Source organism: Macaca mulatta, chromosome X (assembly GCF_049350105.2).
Source record: "Macaca mulatta isolate MMU2019108-1 chromosome X, T2T-MMU8v2.0, whole genome shotgun sequence".
NCBI lineage: Eukaryota > Metazoa > Chordata > Mammalia > Primates > Cercopithecidae > Macaca > Macaca mulatta.
The window spans coordinates 19,376,205-19,394,882 of NC_133426.1; the positions used below are offsets into that span (position 1 = coordinate 19,376,205).

At 41.9% G+C, this 18,678-nt stretch overlaps 1 protein-coding gene across 17 annotated transcripts in view; it reads right to left on the reverse strand.

Moving 5' to 3' along the window:
- Positions 1–18,678, reverse strand: part of SH3KBP1 (SH3 domain containing kinase binding protein 1) — a 361,405-nt gene that overhangs the window by 114,336 nt on the left and 228,391 nt on the right. For all 17 annotated transcript variants that reach the window (XM_077989618.1, XM_015127045.3, XM_015127044.3 and 14 more), the window contains one exon: positions 2,224–2,299. In XM_077989618.1, coding sequence (XP_077845744.1) covers positions 2,224–2,299 — 76 coding nt within the window. The remainder of the gene's footprint in view (positions 1–2,223; positions 2,300–18,678) is intronic.

An 18,678-nucleotide genomic window follows, 5' to 3' on the forward strand; every position in this document is an offset into this window, starting at 1 on the left:
GGTGGCACTAAATGGAAATCATGGAGGAACAATTACCCCAGAATGTGTTCTTGACAACCAGAGACAGTGTGTGTGGGGTGAAACTGCAGAATTTTTTTTTTTTTTTTTTTTTTTTTTGAGACAGGGTCTCACTCTGCCACCCTGCTGGAGTGCAGTGGTGTGACCTTGGCTCAATCACTGCAGCTTCAACCCCCCAGGCTTGAGTAATCCTCCCATCTCAGCCTTCCGAGAAGCTGGAACTACAGGTACACACCACTGTGCCCAGCTAGGGGTTTTGCTATGTTGCCCAGGCTGGTCTCAAACTCCTGGGCTCAAGTGATCCACTTGCCTCACTCAGCCTCCTAAAGCGCTGGGACTACAGTTGTGAACCACTGCGCCCAGCCCAACTGCAGAAATTCTTATCCTGGTGTCTATGAAAAATGTCTGTCAATAAACATCCCTCAAGCCTTTGCTGACAGTAATAATTCCCTTTCCTGACCTGTTACCATTTACAGGCATATTAACATCTATACCCAAAGACATCTTTCTCATATTCCTACTGAATTGTTCACATCTTCCTTTTTTTCCATCAGTTGCTTAATTTTCTGAATGCAGAAACCTTCCCCTCTGAGTTGTAAAGCTTTTAGAACTGAATGAGAGGATGAAGATGCTGGGATAAACCCTGGGGTTTATCTCTAGTATAACCCTCTGACTTCATAGACAATGCAGATGATGAAGAGGAAGTCCAAAGGAATAAAATTGTTTGCCCAAGTTCACGTGGCTAGCTAATAACAGAGCTGGTCCTAGAATATGGGCTTTCTGTAAACCCACTCTTATGAGTAACCCATTCCCCACCATGCTGCTCCTAGAGGGCCAGGTATGTGGATGTAGTTAATAGACGCTTTCAGGACTGAACAAGGCTTGGGCTGGAGCCAGGTTTCTTCCACATGCTTAGGAAAGCTGAACATTTGGAACTGTGTTCATTTTCAAGCCTGGGAAGCCCCTCTCGGACCCCAGAATTACTCTAAAACTACACTGTCCATAGAGAGTAGGCAGATAGTTACCAGAGGCTGGGAAGGGTAGTTGGGGGCTGGGGGGTAGGGGGAATGGTTAATGGGTATTAAAAATAGTAAGAATGAATAAGACCTACTATTTGATAGCACAAGAAAGTGACTATGGTCAATAATAACTTAATTGTACATTTTAAAATAAAGAGTGTAATTGGTTTGTAACTCAATGGATAAATGCTTGAGGGATGGATACCCCATTCTCCATGATGTACTTATTTCACATTGCATGCCTGTATCAAAACATGTATCCCATAAATATATGCACTTACTATGTACCCACAAAATTGTTTAAAAAAGAAAATATTACAAAAATAAAACTACACTTTCCAATATGGTTGCCACTAGGCACACATGACTATTGAGTACTCAAAATGTAGCTACTCCAAACTGAGGTATACTATGCCTATGAAATACATATGGGATTGTGAAGACTTCACATGAAGAGAGCAATGAAAGTATCTCATTTAATAATTTTATGTAGATAACATGTAGACATAATATTTGGATATATTGAGTTAAATAAAAATACATTAAAATTAAGTCCAATTGTTTTTCCCTTTTTTTTTTTTAACATGGCTACTAGAAAATTTAGAATTACATATGTGGCTCACACATGATATTTCTATTGGCTAGCACTGTTCTAAAACACAGTTAACCCCTCCCATTCATTAGCCCAATCCTTCCAAAAAGACTTGAGCCTCCTGCCTGCAGACATGCAGTGGTATCTAGAGATATTCAAGCAGAGATGTGTTGAAGATGCCAGTGGGAAGTCAAGGGTAAGTAATATTGGTCAAGTGGTTAGGCCTCTCTGACCTGAAGGCTCGTGAATCCCTAAATTTGCCACTCTCTAAAACCTTTCAGCCACCTTAATGGTGCAAAATGCTTTCGGTATATATGGATAAACCCGAGCTCTGCACACGAATGAGATACATATAGCAGGAGAGAACCACATTCTGTAATAAGGGAAAAGAAAAAAAAAAAAAAACACAAGAGTTCTGAATCTAACTTGTGCCCACCCTAATGGTGGGGAATTGAATGAAATACAATTGTGTACATTTTTCTGATACATTTGCAAAAGCTATCAAGGTTATATAGGGATTTCTAAAAAACATTTCTGTTATTGTGAAATCCTTAAATGCTTTTAAATGTGAAATAGATAACTAAGGAAACTCACTCTTTGTCCTGCTGTCCATTTCTGTTTTTGACGAGTCTGGAGTTGCTGTAGTTGCAGGTAACTTCTTCCCAATAGTCTGAGGGGAAAAACAGATGATTTTACTTATCAAGATGATTGTCTCCATTAAGCAAAGGAATAAGATCCAGATCATAATGACAAAATGCTCGAAATTGGTTTAAAAAGCCACATTCTTTGGTTTATGCCCCGCTCTGTGTACTGGCTGCCACCCTTTAATAGGTTTCATCCCCAATGACAAACAAGGGAGAAAAATAGGTAAAAAGGGTTTTATCCTTGTAGGCACTTAGTAGCTTTTATTCTCTTCCTTCCTTGATACTCTTATAAAGGTTGACTATTTTTAGCAAAGAAAACAGGCATAGTTCCCCTCATTTTATGAGAAGCTGACTCAGTCTATGGAGGTACAATAGCTGGCCCAACGGAGATGCTGAAAAGTCACAGCAGGCTGGAAAAGTGGAAGTAAGAGAGAAGAAATCAAAAGGAAGGGATACAGGAATGGAGGCCCAGGAGGGCAGGATGGGCGGGCAGGTGGGTGGGCAGGCAGAAGTCAGGATGTCCAGGACAGTGTAACCTATTGTATCCCTGACTAGCCATCGAGAATTCCACCTGCCTCCCAGAGAAAGGGGAGATACTCTCATGTCCTCTAGACAGATCTACCTGCCTGCCACAAAGGCAAAAATGAGTCCAGCAAGCAGCTCTTTTCCCTTTGGTCTTTTAAGCCTCCAAGGGCTTGGAAAAAATCCAGTGCCTCAGACCCTATGCTTCCACTGACTAGTTTAAAAAAAGAAAGATTATGAGTTTGTTTTGAGTTCATTTCCTTTCCTTCATTTGCAGCTAATTCTATTAACATTATTTATGAACCGTCCATAGAGAAGACTGGATCTTATCTCCGCCTAAAGATGTTCCTGAAAACGCAGGCAACTCAGCAGCTCAAAAACAGAAAGAAATATACAGACCCAGTGGTTCCCAAGGCGAGGTCTGTTCCCGCTCTTCCCCTTTGCTACCACACGTGTGTGATCATGATAAATGCCTGAGGGAAAATATCTATTGATACCAGGGCAACAGCTGCCACGACCACGTAGCTGGGAAAATCAACCTCCCCCGCAACAATGAAGGGTTTCGCCAGTAAGAATTCCAGCCACTGGGAAAACCAAACATCTCTGGCTCTTGAACACATGAAGAGGAATGAGCTGCATAATTCAAAAACTGGCATGGTAGAATTTTTCTTCAAATAAAACTGATTCACCACAGTTTTTAATTTGAAAAGTTCTTCATGCTTCAAAAGTTGAACCTAACATTAAATATGAATAAATCACAGAAAGAGGATAAGATAAATCAAATCCTCAGCCCTTCATGAATTTTTAAAAACATTTGTGACAGAAAGCCTTTACATTCTACACGGTGACATTTTTATTTAGTGCCGCAGGGCCTTCTATATTGGATAAAAAATGAAAACCTACATAATATGCCACCTCTAAACTGCTGCTAAGTACTCAAACTAATAACATTTTATGATTCCAGGGGAACATTAGGGATGAAAAAAGCTTGATGTTATTCTGGCATCAGGTCAAATTTGATGAAAAACTGTTCTTAGAATTATTTTGAAAAATCAGGTATGATAGTAAAAATAGCAGCTCTCAAAGTGTTCATTTCATTCACATTCCTGTTCACACTTCCAGCAGCATCCCTGCCAATATATTTGTTTTTCCCTTTCTGGGGCTGGAATAAAGCATCACCATTGTTAACACATACAAAAACAACCAGTGCTTCTGGTATCACTGAACAAATAATTCAGGAAAGGCAATAGTAAACACTGTCCCTACTCCTGACTTTGTTTGTTTCCCTGAAAAAAAAAAAAAAAGCACACATGTAACGGGGTTTGGGCATTAAACCAGATGCCTTCCTTTAGAGAGACCTTCAACAGGTTGCACATTTTTACAACTTCCCCTTCTTTAGTAACAAAAGAAAGTATTGCCCATTATCTTTGATATCCTGGTTTACCAAAACGTCCAAGCTACCAGACATCAAGCAAAGGCCACCAGTTCAATGCACTTATTTGGTACAGAAGGACACAAAAAAGCAAAGCTCACTGTGGTTTGTTTCCTTCCTATTTCAGAAAACACAGCACACTGGCCTCTGCATGGATCCCAGCAACAGGTGTGATGGTGAAGCTGGTATTATCCTCATCTTCTGGGAAGTGCTGGCCCTTAAATCTTCCCTTCTCCTTCATGGGCCATAATTAAAAGTCTAGAATATGGCAAAGTTTCTCCCCATCTCAGCCTGTTCCTGCCAGTGCTCTGGAGATGGGAATTGGCCTAGTGTCTCTCTTGTTTCTAGGACCCAGACCTAGAAAAGTGTGGTCCCTGCACCAGCAGCACCTGAGAACTTGTTAGTAAAGCAAATTCCCAGGCCCCACCCCAGACTTTCTCAATCAGAAACTCTGGGGATGGTTCCCAGCAGTCTCTAGGAACACACCCTCCATGGGATTCTGATGCACACTCACATTTGAGAACCACTGACTGATGTGGGAGGGAGTCCATTAGTATTAATCAAATGCCTTTTCTTGGATTAAAAACTCAGAGGCCTATTGTCATACCTTGATAAATTATAAAACATCTTTTTAACTCTTCTCCCTCTCTTCTCTCTCTCCTTTCCCACCAAACGCATCTACCTTCTCTATTCCCACTTGGCCTAAGAACTTGTCATTGCTACTAAATGACTTAGTTCAGAGAGGAACTTGAGTACAGTAGATCAGACGATGTGACAATATTGCTGAGGGAAACATGGGGGAGGATAGTTGGCCACTGAAGTGGTGGGTACGTGGAAGAAAGGAGGACAGAAGGAAAGAGAAAGAGGGAAGGAAAGAAGCAAAAGGAGGGAAGGAAGGAGAAGGAGAGAAGGAAGGAAAAGGAAGGGGAGAAGAAAAGAGAAGGAGGGAAGGAAGGAAGGAGGGTGGGAGGGAGGAGGGAAGGAGGGAAGGAAGAAAGTTAGATGAAGGAAGGAAGGAGGGAGGGAAGGAAAGAGGGAGGGAAGGAAGGAGGGAGGGAAGGAAGGAGGGAGGGAAGGAGGGAGGGAAGGAGGGAGAAAAGGAGGGAGGGAAGGAGGGAGGGAAGGGGGGATAGAAGGGGGGAGGGAGGGAGAGAAGGGAGGGAGGGAGGGAGGGAGGGAAGGAAGGAAGGAAGGAAGGAAGGAAGGAAGGAAGGAAGGGAGGGAGGGAGGGAGGGAGGGAGGGAGGGAGGGAGGGAAGGAAGGAAGGAAGGAAGGGAGGAAGGAAGGGAGGGAGGGAGGGAGGGAGGGAGGGAGGGAGGAAGGAAGGAAGCAAGCTAGCTAGCTATGAACCAAAACTGGAAGGCTGTATCTAGCATCTCTGGGCTCAGACTGCCCAGAAGGCTAAGCAGGCAGACTCCCATGACTGTATGAGCCTTCATAGAGGCCCAAACCCTGTTTCTCCTTCTCAGTGTTACCCTTTACTGGCATTTTAGGTGAGGTGTTTCTTCATTGTAGAAGACTGGCTCACACATTAAAGGACCTTTAGCAACCCTTGCCACTACCCACTCAAAGTCTATAGTGCCCCCCAGTCATTGCATGTACCCTGAACACTACACACCTTTCCAAACATCCCTAGTTGAGAACCTCTAGCCCCTGCCCTTCCTTATATACAAGAGCATACAAAAAAGGTGGTGAATTATTGCTTTCCTATCAGCCTTCCAGCTCCCTCTACCTCTGAAAACATCTTTGGTCAATGGGGCTTAAAATGAATAGAATCCTAAATTTCAAAGGGCATGCCTCATGAACGCAACGTCTAGCTCCAGTACACAGATATCTCAAGGATAACTGAATGCCAGCTACACTGCAGGGCTAAGTGGACAGAACAATCAGGAATCGCATCCATACATCTCTCCTCCACCTAGAAGGCAACAAAGAGGAATGTTAGGCTTGCAGTGGCTGGGGAAGAGGATACAGGATCTCCTCTTTGGCTTCCTCCACAGTATTCTTGCTCCCCTGAGTGCCTTAAGGAAGGTGGCTTATCCACAACAAACACCAGCCATGCACTTAGGGGCTGTGTTGACATGCTCAGAACACAGCCCATTCACCTCCCAAGGGATCTGGAAACAGACCCATTTTGCCATATGACGTTATAGAATAGACTCTCAGGTTCTTCTCCCTAACTTGGCCCATTATTTCCTCTTCCTTCTGTGAGGCAGCTGAAGACTTCCCAGTACACACACCCACATTAGTCAGATCTGCTTTGTCTGGGAAAGGATGTGCATATGGTTGGATGGATAGAGCTGTATCTGTATCGCTATGGATCTACTTCTACACATGGTAATTACCAGACTGCTGTCAACTTTTGTCTTTCTTGCCATATACCTATCTCCATTTAAAACTTGACTTTTAAAAATCAATAATTCAGAAAGTTCATTCCTTTGAACATTTAATAATGTAACTATCTCTCCCATTCGCTCGCTTGCCAAAAACACTAAATAAACGTTTCAGGATTTTTGTGTACAGTGGGAGTATCATATGTACTCCTAGCTCTACAAGATCCAGTGGTGCAGCATCAAGACAGATAACCACCATATGATTTCAGTTAGTGGAGCAACTAATTTTTTGTCTTTTCTCTGCCAAAATGAAGAAACTAATGCTTACAGGAAAGGCAATCGCTGGATTGGAGTCCAGGGGAATCTAGTTCCCAAATGACTAATGTATTTGTTTCTTTGTGACTGCAGAACGTGAGACCAAGATCCTGCTCAAATCAAGAGTATAAAATTCCTTCTCCTACTTTATTCCAATTCACATGCAAACTCCAAGCTTCCAATTATAGCACAATGCTAAGGAGAAGAAAATCTCTGAAAATCTCCTCTCCAAGAATACCACATACAACTCTCGCATCACAAAGGCAGCCAGGTTCAATGGGTAGTGGGAGGAGAGAGCGAGCTCCCTGCATTATAGCAGCTGATGAACCTCCCCTGTCCAGAGGTCTGACTTTCTGGCAGCTATTATAAGAAGAAGATGGTGGTCTGAGAAGCTACCCGTAGACAGTACTCAAATATTCACCTTATTAGTCCTTTCTCATGCTGCTAGTAAAGTTATACCTGAGACTGGGTAATTAATAAAGGAAAGAGGTTTAATTGACTCACAGTTCAGCATGGCTGGGGAGGCCTCAGCAAACTTACAATCATGGCAGAAAGGGAAGCAAATATGTCCTTCACATGGTCACAGGAAGGACAAGAATGAGTGGGGAAAAGCCCCTAATAAAACCATCAGATCTCGTGAGAACTCACTCACTATCATGAGAACATCATGGGGTGACCGCCCCCATAATCTAATCACCTCCCACGAGGTCCCTCCCCCAACACATGGGGATTATAATTCAGATTACAATTCAAGATGAGATTTGGGTGGGGACACAGAGCCATATCACTCACACATATCACTCACAGAAAGCCAAAGACAAGAGATGACTTTTCAAACAGCTGGTAAGACACAAGATAAACATGACTCTTTGATGGCATTCCTATTACAACACTGGTATCTGAGAGTATTCCTTCCCTTTCTGTTCAGTACAGATTTATTCAGTGCCCATTTAGTGTGAGGCAGGAAAGTGGGAAAAAAGGCAGGAGGATGGTGAACATCAAAGCAAACACTGAAACTGCAGTTGTGGGGCTGGTTCTCCAGAACGGTGTGCTGAGGGGTACCCAACCATTCCACACAGTTATCCTGAATCCTGCTCATATATGGGATACAGAGAGCTACAGGACACGTGACAGAGGGAGGGTCAAAACAGTTATCTATATATGACCATATCTGTAACTTTTCAGTTTTTGCGTACCATAATTCAGAAAAATCCCTAAACTGCTATTAAAACTCACTGTAAACTTTTTATATTTATTTTTACATGCCCCCTTCATGAACACCTATGACAGATGGCATTATGAAAAGTCTTCTTGGCTCTCAGCGAGGAGTGGTAGGCGCAGAGCAGAAGCCCTGTGAGCCAGCTCAAGTCAGAGCCAGAAAAGAGCTAGCACAAAGGAGTGTCCTTACAATGGGGCGCCTTGTGTGTTTCCCCGGAAGCCTTTTCTGCTCCCTGAGAAATTTACATTAGAAACTGTCATCTCATCCACATTTGGTGGGCCCAGCTTAAACTATTTGATATCAATAGAAGATACGCCAGAGTGAAACACAACTCAAAATTCTAAAAATAAAGCGTATGGTCCAGTAAAAGAAAAAAAACTACACTTGTAGTTCCATTCCAGGGTCAGGGTTTACCTTTGTAACACCTCACATACTGTTATGCCAATTCCAACTTCTCCAAAGGGGTGTGCTTCGCAGTCTATTTTTAAACTTGGTTATAAGGAAAACTAAAATTTTAAAAGTAATTTTCTGATTATGAAATTGGGCTTCAGACTTAGAGCTATTCATATGATGTTTATTTCCTTGGTTGCCTCAAAAAGTTAGAGAATTCAAATATATTAAACCTCTTTGCCCAATCACAGTTAAAGACCTTGTCAGATTCATAACTGCTGTAGAAGCAGGCGTCAAGTATATCACACTTGCTGGGGGCAGTGGCTCACACCTGTAATCCCAACACTTTGGGAAGCTGAGGTGAGAGAATCACTTGAGCCAGGGAGTTTGAGACCAGGGTGGGCAACATAGCAAGAACTCGTCTCTACGGTCAATCAGTCAATCAATCAATCTATCAAGCATATCACAGGTAGCAGTTTAACTACCTTTCTTGCCCTTTTTCTTCAGAAATAGTGCCCATCTTGAGAGTAGGACCTAAATGCTCATTATTCTCTTATCCTTACAAAGTGAGAGGTCGATGAAGTGTTTGTTGAGTGCAGCAGGGAGTACTGGGATACCATTCACTCACCCTTTGCCCTAGCATTAGCACCTACCACAACAGGTAGAAAGAGAGGAGATGTCCTCCTTGACAAACCAGAGAGCCTCTATGCCTCTTAGATTAGAGCCCTCCTGTTTCAATCACTGCCATGTACCAGCTTTTTCCGACCTGGTTACTGGTGACAGCACATTTGTCTGGGATGTCTTCCTGGGCCTCGGTTGCCCTTGCCTTGCTTCCCCTTGTCCACCCCACCTCAACTCCCAACACACATCACCTGTCCTCCTATTAATTATTGGTTGCTATAAAGAAGAATCTAATCTCAGCTATGTTTCCGGTGAACACCTCTCTGCCTGACTTCCACATACTCCTCAAACTAGCCTGTTGTCTCACATTCTCTCAGGTGCTATATCTAATATGATCAAAAGACTCTCACTTTGATGGGTGATTATTGCCCAGGTATGCGTACACACACACACACATCCCATTCTCTTGTTCTGAAATCATTTTCCGAAGTGCACCCTCCCTCCCCGACACAATCTCCAAAACACCTACCCCCATAACCTGATAAATTTGGCAAAGACAGAATACTCCGTCTAATCAATTCATCATAGCATATTAAAGGCTATGAAAAGTCATTCAGTTACTGTTTAACTTTATCCTTAACTTTATCTCAGTATATTCCAAACTTATCTGACTATAGAATTCCTACTTATTGTGGCACCCATGAACACATCACAAGAATGAGTAGTCTAGGGAATAGGTGAGTGAACATCATCACCTCCTCTTCCTAAATTCTCTTGCCTATCCTGTCTCCTAGGCTTATGACTTGAAATTCACCTCTTATTGTGCCTTCTCACATCTAACCCATCACCAAGGCTGTGCTTTCAGATTTATCTCCTTATTCTTTGATGCCAGTCTAGAGCCTTGTTACCATCATGGGGACTATTTCAATAATTTTCTTTCTTTTTGTTTGTTTGTTTTTATTTTTGAGACAGGGTCTTGCTCTGTCATTCAGGCTGGAGTGCAGCGGCACAATCACTGCTCACTGTAGTAGCCTTGGACTCTTGGGCTCAAGCGATCCTCCCACCTCAGCCTCCCAAGTAGCTGGGACCACAGGTGTGTACCACCATGCCTGGCTACTTTTACTTTTCAGTAGAGACAAAGTCACTATGTTGCCCAGGCTGGTCTCAAATTCCTGAGCTCCAGCGATCCTCCTGCCTTGGCCTCCCAAAGTGCCGGGATACAGGCATGAGCCACCGCACCAGCCTTTTCAATAATTTTCTAGACAAAGATCCTATCCCCAGATTCCATCTGCTTCATTTGATCTCCCATAAGACTCAATTTTTAATCATCTTCTCCCATCACCCCTTACACACCCCTACACCAATGCACTCAGAATATATACTGCTTCTTGGCCAGGCACAGTGGCTCACGCCTATAATCCCAGCACTTTGGGAGGCTGAGGCAGGCAGATCACAAGGTCAGGAGGTCGAGACCGGCCTGACCAACATGGTGAAACCCCATCTCTACTAAAAATACAAAAAATAGCTGGGCATGGTGGTGTGTGCCTGTAATCTGAACTACTTGGGAGGCTGAGGCAGGAGAATCACTTCAACCTGGGAGGCGGAGGTTGCAGTGAGCCGAGATCGTGCCACTGCACTCCAGCCTGGGCAACAGAGTGAGACTACATCTAAAATAAATATATATATATATATATATATGTGTGTGTGTGTATAGTGCTTCTTAATAGCTGTTCATATACATTCCCAAAGTTCAGAAGAAACTCCAGGGTTTACTTCTAATTGCTGCTGCAACTTGCCATGTCTCCTAACAGCTATCTTTCTCTTCAGCTCTCAAGACTAATGGGAAACTTTCTCTGAATACAAAACACCTGGTCCTATCTTAGATTCTTCAATATTTGTTTGTCTTTCAGGATTTACTCTTTCAATCTGTCCAATAAAAACTTTAGTATCTATCATTCTACTGAACATATACAGATGAAGTCTGTTTTATATTTGTATATTAGACATACACACACACAGAGGAACCTCTGTGTATGTGTGTATACCAGTAGAATTTGAGCCAAATTCTATCATTTATCATGTAGTTTAACTTCTGCCAAAGTCTGATCATTTGCTTCATTTGCTTGGTTTTTGAACACCTCTAGAGGCCATGTTCTAAAAAACTGGAAAGAACCATATGACAGTAACAGGAGGGGTGAGACTGTCTCTTCGTTGAAGCAAAACGACTTTCTGAAGATTTAGTAGGGGCTTCTCATGATGGGGAAATGCAGTGTCGAAGATGGGATCAAAACCTACTTATGTGCTAAATGAAGTGGAGAAGGTACAGCCAGACAATATTAAAATCATGGAAGGCGGTCCTCTAAACGTCTGACAGTATATGAAAATACTGTTTATATTTTACCCTCACTGTTCCCGAGAGAGGAGCCTGCATGCTATTTTGTTGTAGGATCATCTTATTCACAGAGGATGAACGAGCCAGAGTAAATTTCCATTTCATATACCACATTGGCAAAACATAATTCACCATCATGCTTTAAAATGTTTAAAATGCTATTTTCTGTTGTTATGACAGATAAAAGGAAATCATAAACACTCTTCCTACTAGAGGATTAGTTTTTTATCTTTTGATTAACAATGCCTTCCTTTTAGATATATTTTGAAAGTTTAAGATGGTGGGTAAGGGAGAGAGAAAGATGATATGGCTGGAATAAGTATCATGGGGCCAGTTGGGGTTTTATTTGTCCAGTGCTTTATCATGAAACATGCTGTACACATGTGGACTAAATCTTAATTTTCCCAAAAAGTAGCTGTATGAATTCAACTAGCATACAAAGATCTTTTCAGATCCAAAATATTTTACGTATTCAATCATGACATAATCCAGGCCTTTACCTGGAGATGGCACCTCCTCCCCCAGTATATTTGAATCCCATCTCACCTTTAAGAGTCAACTAAGGTCCAATTGGCTAAAAGTAGCAGCTTTCAGGAATGTGTGGGACACACAGACTGACATGTATCCCACGCTTGCTCATGACATTTCTATGTGTAAGAGATACCTGAGGTCAAAGCCACATTTTCTTCAGTTTTTCTTTATACCTCTAAAATGAAGGCTGGATTCAATTACCTTCATTCATTCATTCCTCATTCATTCATTCATTCGTTCATTCATTCAGCATTCTTTTCTAGAACTGCCATGAGCCTCAATCTAAGCCGGATGCTGTATCTACAAAGGAGAGATGGGCAGAGTCCTAGATCTTTAAAGGGTTCAAAATTTAGCAGCAGAAGCACTATTCATGATAGCAAAGTAATGGAATCAACCTAAGTGCTTATCAACAGTGGATTGGATAAAGAAAATGAGGTGCATATAGATCATGGAATACTATACAGCCATAAAAAAGAATGAAATCATGTCCTTTGCAGCAACATGGATGCAGCTGGAGGCCATGATCCTAAGCAAATTAACATAGAAACAGAAAACCAAATACTACATGTTCTTATTTATTAGAGGGAGCTAAACAGTGGGTGCAGATGGACATAAAAATGGAAACAATAGACACTTGGGACTCCAAAAGTGGGGAGGAAGAGAGGGGGGCAAGTATTGAAAAACTATCTATTGGGTACTATGTTCACTATTTGGGCGATGGGTTCAATAGAAGCCCAAACTCCAACATTATGCAATATACCCATGTAACAAACCTGCACATGTACCCCCAACCCTAAAATTAAAAAGACAATATAGCAGTGGAGACAGAGTCATTAATAGAGCATCACAATACAAAGGGATAAGCACTATGATAAAGGCACCTATAGAACAAGAAAACAAAGAGCTATAAACAAACGTTCATGGGAAAATATGCCTCACAGCAATGATGCAGCTTGCATTAAATTCTAAAGGATGGGTAAAATTTTGCCAAGTAGAGACTGGTGGAAAGGGTATTCTAGATGAAGAAAAGCAGGAGGCAAGGCAGGTATGTGTGCAGGGAATGGGGACTTCCCAGCACAGGATCAGGGGTGGCAGGGGTTCGCAGTGGGAGTTGAAGGGAGGTGACTGGAGAGCTGCTTGGGCTCAAAAGGCCAGCAAAGTAAGTTAGGGCCAATGTTACAGTTTTTGCTTTGTCTTAAAGGCAACCAGTAGTCATGAAAAATAAGTAGAGGCATGGCACAATCAAATTTGTGAATTTAAGACAATTGATCTGGTGGTATTGGGAGGAATGAAGAAGAAAAGCAAGGACATGCAAAAGCCAAGAAGACAATGGGGAGGTTGACACAATAATCCACCTAAGGCAGTGAAAATAAAGATGAAATTAAGGTTTGAGAGATACTTAGACTGCCTATCTAAAGGCAGTTCATAGTTTACAGTCACTACAGGGATAAATCAGTGATTGTGAATTGGTTTCACTATGATGGAAAAATTTCTAATTCTATTATGCCCTTAAGTCCACATAGATGCATGCCACATAGTTACTGGGTGTCAGTCAAGTGCAAACAACAATACTAAGTTCAGACTCCAATTTAGAGAGTCAGAGAGACAGATATGGTGGCTCAGGGAGGCATCGCGGAGAATTTACCCTAATGGGAAGCATTACAGTACAGGTGTCTCTCAGTGCTCTGATGCTAGCGTCGAAAAGTTTAGTGGAAAAATAATGGGCCTGTAATCATTTTGAACAGTCAGCTTCCTGTTAAAACACCAATCAATCTACCATTTGAAAATTAAAACATTGTAAAAACATAGACACGTGAGAAACTCCTGACACATATGAAAAAACACCTTTATAATCTGACAAATTTAAACAGTTTAGTCAAATGTCTCCAAAAATGTCTTGAGCTGAAGACAATAATGGGAAATTTCTTTCCCCAGCAGAACTTTCCAGAGCTTTTCTGTCTTTCAGAGTAGAAAAGGGAAATAAAATAGTTTCAATCAGAAAAGAGGTAAATGCTTGCAATAGTGTTTTGTTGTTTTGTTTTCAACCAAAAAACTGTTACTTAAAAGGCTTATTATGCCTGTAATTCTAGCACTTTGGGAGGCCGAGGCAGTAGGATTGCTTAAGCTAAGGGGTTGGAGGTCAGCCTGGGCAACACAGTAAGACCTTGTCTCTACTAAAAAATTCCAAAAAATTTAGCTGGATGTGGTGGTGCACACCTGTAGTCCCAGCTACTTGGAAGGCTGAGGCAGGAAGATAGCTTGAGTCAGTAAGTTGAGGATGCAGTGAGCCCCGATTGTGCCACTGCACTCCAGCCTGGGTGACAGAGCAAGATCTTGCTTTGGAAAAAAAAAAAAAAAAAGACTTAGGGAATACATTGGAATATTATTCAGCCTTAAAAAGGAAGGAAATTGTCCAGGCGTGGTGGCTCACGCCTGTAATCCCAGCACTTCGGGAGGCCGAGGCAGGTGGATCATGAGATCGAGACCATCCTGGCCAACATGGTGAAACCCCGTCTCTACTAAAAATACAAAAATTAGCTGGGCGTGCTAGCATGCGCCTGTAATCTCGTCTACTGGGAGGCTGAGGCAGGAGAATCACATGAAACCAGGAGGCGGAGGTTGCAGTGAGTTGAGATCGTGCCACTGCACTCCAGCCTGGCGACAGAGCCAGAGTCCATCTAAAATAATAATAATAATAATAATAACAACAATAATAATAATGATGGAAATTCTGACACTTGCTGCAACATGGATGAATCTAAAAGACATTAAAGTAAAAATAAGCCACTTACAAAAAAGACAAATACTGCATGATTTCACTTATATAAGGTACCTAGAGTAGTCAAAATTAGAGGCAGAAAGTAGACTGGTGGTTGCCAGGGTCTAGGGATGGGGGCGGGTAGCTCAATGGGTATAGAGTTTCAATTTTGCAAGATAAAAAAAGTTCTGGAGATGGATGGTGGTGATTGTTGCACAGCAGTGTGAATGTCCTTAATGCCACTGAACTGCACACTTAAAAACGGCTAAGTTGCTTATGTTATGTATATTTTACCACCTATTCTTCTTTTCCTGTAAGCCTCTCTCTGGCTACAAATGTCTATTAGAAAAGGGAAAAAACAAAAAACAAACAAACAAAAAAGCAAAACTTGCTCATGAGGCTGTGATATCCTGATACTTAATATTCAACCACAAAATAATCAGGGGTGTAGTCAGTATCTAATGAGGTGAGTCAGAGAACAAACCCATCTTTTTCCAGAAGCTTTCCATCTCAGGGATGCCTGCTGTGTTCATTCACCTCTGTCTTACTTGAAACACTCTTTCTACGGCTCTGAAAGATAACCTACTGCTTCCATAAAGACTACCTCTAAATCTCGCTAACACTAAATAGCTCTGACTTTAATATCTTAGGACTCATTCTTTACTTTCATAATCTGCTCCACAGATTCCCAAAGAATAACATTTATTCCTTTTTTCCCCATTATCTGGGCTCCTCTATTTTACAGAAAAAAGGCAGAGAATATTACGTCAAGTTACTTAAGAAGGCTCAATGATATCTTTTTCTTTCTTTTTTTTTTTTTTTTTTTTTTTGAGATAGAGTCTTGCACTGTCACCCAGGCTGGAGTGCAGTGGCGCGATCTTGGCTCACTGCAACCCCTGCCTCCCGGGTTCAAGTGATTCCCCCGCCTCAGCCTCCTGAGTAGCTGGAATTACAGGCATCTGCCACCACGCCCAGCTAATTTTTGTATTTTTAGGAGAGATGGGGTTTCACCATGTTGGCCAGGCTGGTCTCGAACTCCTGACCTTGTGATCCATCCACCTCGGCCTCCTAAAGTGCTGGGATTACAGGCGTGAGCCACCATGCCCCGCCAATGATATCATTTTTATATTTTGTTTTTATTAGAAAGAATGAGTTCAAGCCACATACTTAGTCAAAACAGGAGCTTCCTAAATACAGCCAGAGGTAAGGTACATTTTTTTTTTTTTTTTTTTGGTAAGAGACAAGGTCTTGCTCTGTCACCCAGGCTGGAGTGCAGTGGTTCCATCATAGCTCACCGCAGCCTCAACCTCCTGGGCTCAAGCGAGCCTCTCAAGTAGCTGAGACTACAGATACACACCATCATGCCCAGCTTTTTTTTTTTTTTTTTTGAGACGGAGTTTCACTCTCATCGCCCAGGCTAGAGTGCAATGGCACGATCTCAGTTCACTGCAACCTCCACCTCCTGGGTTCAGATGATTCTCCTGTCACAGCCTCCTGAGTAGCTGGGAATACAGGTGCCTGCCACCATGCCTGGCTAATTTTTGTATTTTTAGTAGAGACGGGGTTTCACCATGTTGGTCAGGCTAGTCTTGAACTCCTGACCTCAGGTGATCCGCCCGCCTCGGTCTCCCAAAGTGCTGGGATTACAGGCGTGAGCCACTGCACCCGGCCGCATGCCCAGCTGATTTTTAATTTTTTTTTTCTAGAGACGGGGTCTCACTATGTTGCCCAGGCTGGTCTCCAACTCCTGGGCTTAAGAGATCCTCCCACCTCGGCCTCCCAAAGTGCTGGGATTACAGGCATGAGCTGCTGCACCCAGCCAAGGTCCACATTTGATACATCTTCTAGATGTATAGCAAAACATTTAGAAAGATGATTCTAAGGTGCTTCAAGAATGGAGATCCCAAAAGAGATCAAATTAAGCTCAGGACACTCCAGTTACTACTTAGTAAGACATATTCAACAATGAGGGGTAAATCCATATTGTATGCCTTCCATGAAAATATCCTAGATGTCAACTATTGGAATTCTCTCTCACCTCCCCCATGTTCCTACTGAACTCACTTTGAATCTCTAAACCAGCATTCACTGTCCTCTGTCTTGTATTTATGGCTACTTTTCTATGTGTCTGTTGAATCAACTGGACTATAAACGCTGGAGGAGGAGGACTGGGTTCTGGTAATCTTTGTATCTGCCCATGTGCCTTGCACAGGATATGCTAAATATTCTTAATTTACTTCAGTCAACAGGAAACTCAACATCCATCACAAAATATTTAGATTTATAGAGAGAGGCCTGAATGCAATGAATTAACTAGGCACTAGGGATCTAACAATGGAATGAATAAACCCGTGCCACTTTCAGCACCTAGTGGTAAGATTGAATTAGTATTAAGAAGACTTACAGTTATGTAATCTTGTGGAAGCTACTTAACCTCTCTATGCCTCAGTTTTCACTTACGAAATGGGCATAACAATATACATCTCATAGGTTTTCTAGGTAGGTAAAGTGCTTAGCTATTATTACTGTTATTGAATTTTACTGAATTAAAAACTCTATCATCATAATGCTTCTTTATGAATTCTAGTTACAGAGAATGACGGTTTCAATTACAACTTTTTGAAACAGCAGGTTAACTGCTCCATTCCTCTGCTTGGGGACTTATGAGCAAGAAGCAACTTTTATAAGAGAATTACACATCATAGACATGCTGGGAGGAAAGTGGTAACTGAAACATGGAAAGAGAAGGAAAGCATCAGCCATCACCATAGAAGTCATTGCCCAGGAGGAAAAAGCTAATGGAACAAAGAACTTTCAGGTCAAGAAGGCATCAGGTAAGACGGTGCCTACAGTGAGTGGCTGGAAGACCATCCCACGAGTCCCTCAAGTGCGGGTCCATGCCAACTGCTTCTGGCTGCATCCAAACTTATCTACTGTTAATGATGGAAAAACAACAAGGCATGTATCTGGGGAAAATGGGCTGTTGTCTGAGAATAGAAAGCCTTTTATTGAAACTTTTGATACTCAGGAGCAAACACACCACCATAGAAAATTACCCCAAGCCATCTTTTGCAAAGCTTGGCATCCATTCAATAAGGGATGAAGAAATCCTAAATTGTCAGGCCAGATACTCCTCCCGACGCAGTTAAGAAACGGGCCAGATGAGACCATCAACTCAGGTAGTACAGATTTCTAAAGCCACTAGTGGAAATAGCTGCCAGATACTTAGACATGAAAAGCTGAATTCATAGTCCTTTACCTGGAATTGGCCAGGCCTCCTGCCAAAGGCTTCTCTTAAAGGCTTCTTTCAAGATAAGTAAGGAAGGGAGAACTGGAATCCTGTTCAGATCCTATAGGGAGTACATTAATTCAACAAGTCTTTGCAGAATGCCTACTTCTATGCAGTCCACAAGCCCAAACTGCTTTCCCACGGTATTTTTATGTTTATGTTGTAAAGAAAATGTTGCGTTCTCAGCTATAACATGGTAGATTTAAACATAATGTTGATGGGAATTCACGCAACCACCAAATTCCAGTTCTCCCAGATCTGGTCCTCTATGTATCTAGAGCCTTAAAACCGAGCATTACACACAGCCTTTCAAAGGGATGTTTACAAAAAGTTTGTAATGACATGGGAAATTTTATATAATGCTAAGTGGAAAAGATACAAAGTTATGTGTGTGGAAAAAATTATGTGTGTGATATGATCTCAACCAGTTAAAAATGTATGGTAAAAGGACTGAAAGTAAATATTTTAAAAAGTTAACAGTGATTGCCCCAGCGTGATTAAATTATCAGTGCTTTTTAGCTCTTTACTTTTTTTTTTTTTTTTTTTTTTTTTTACTTTTAGTGTTTCTACAAAATAGTTACTACTTTTATAATCAGAAAAAAT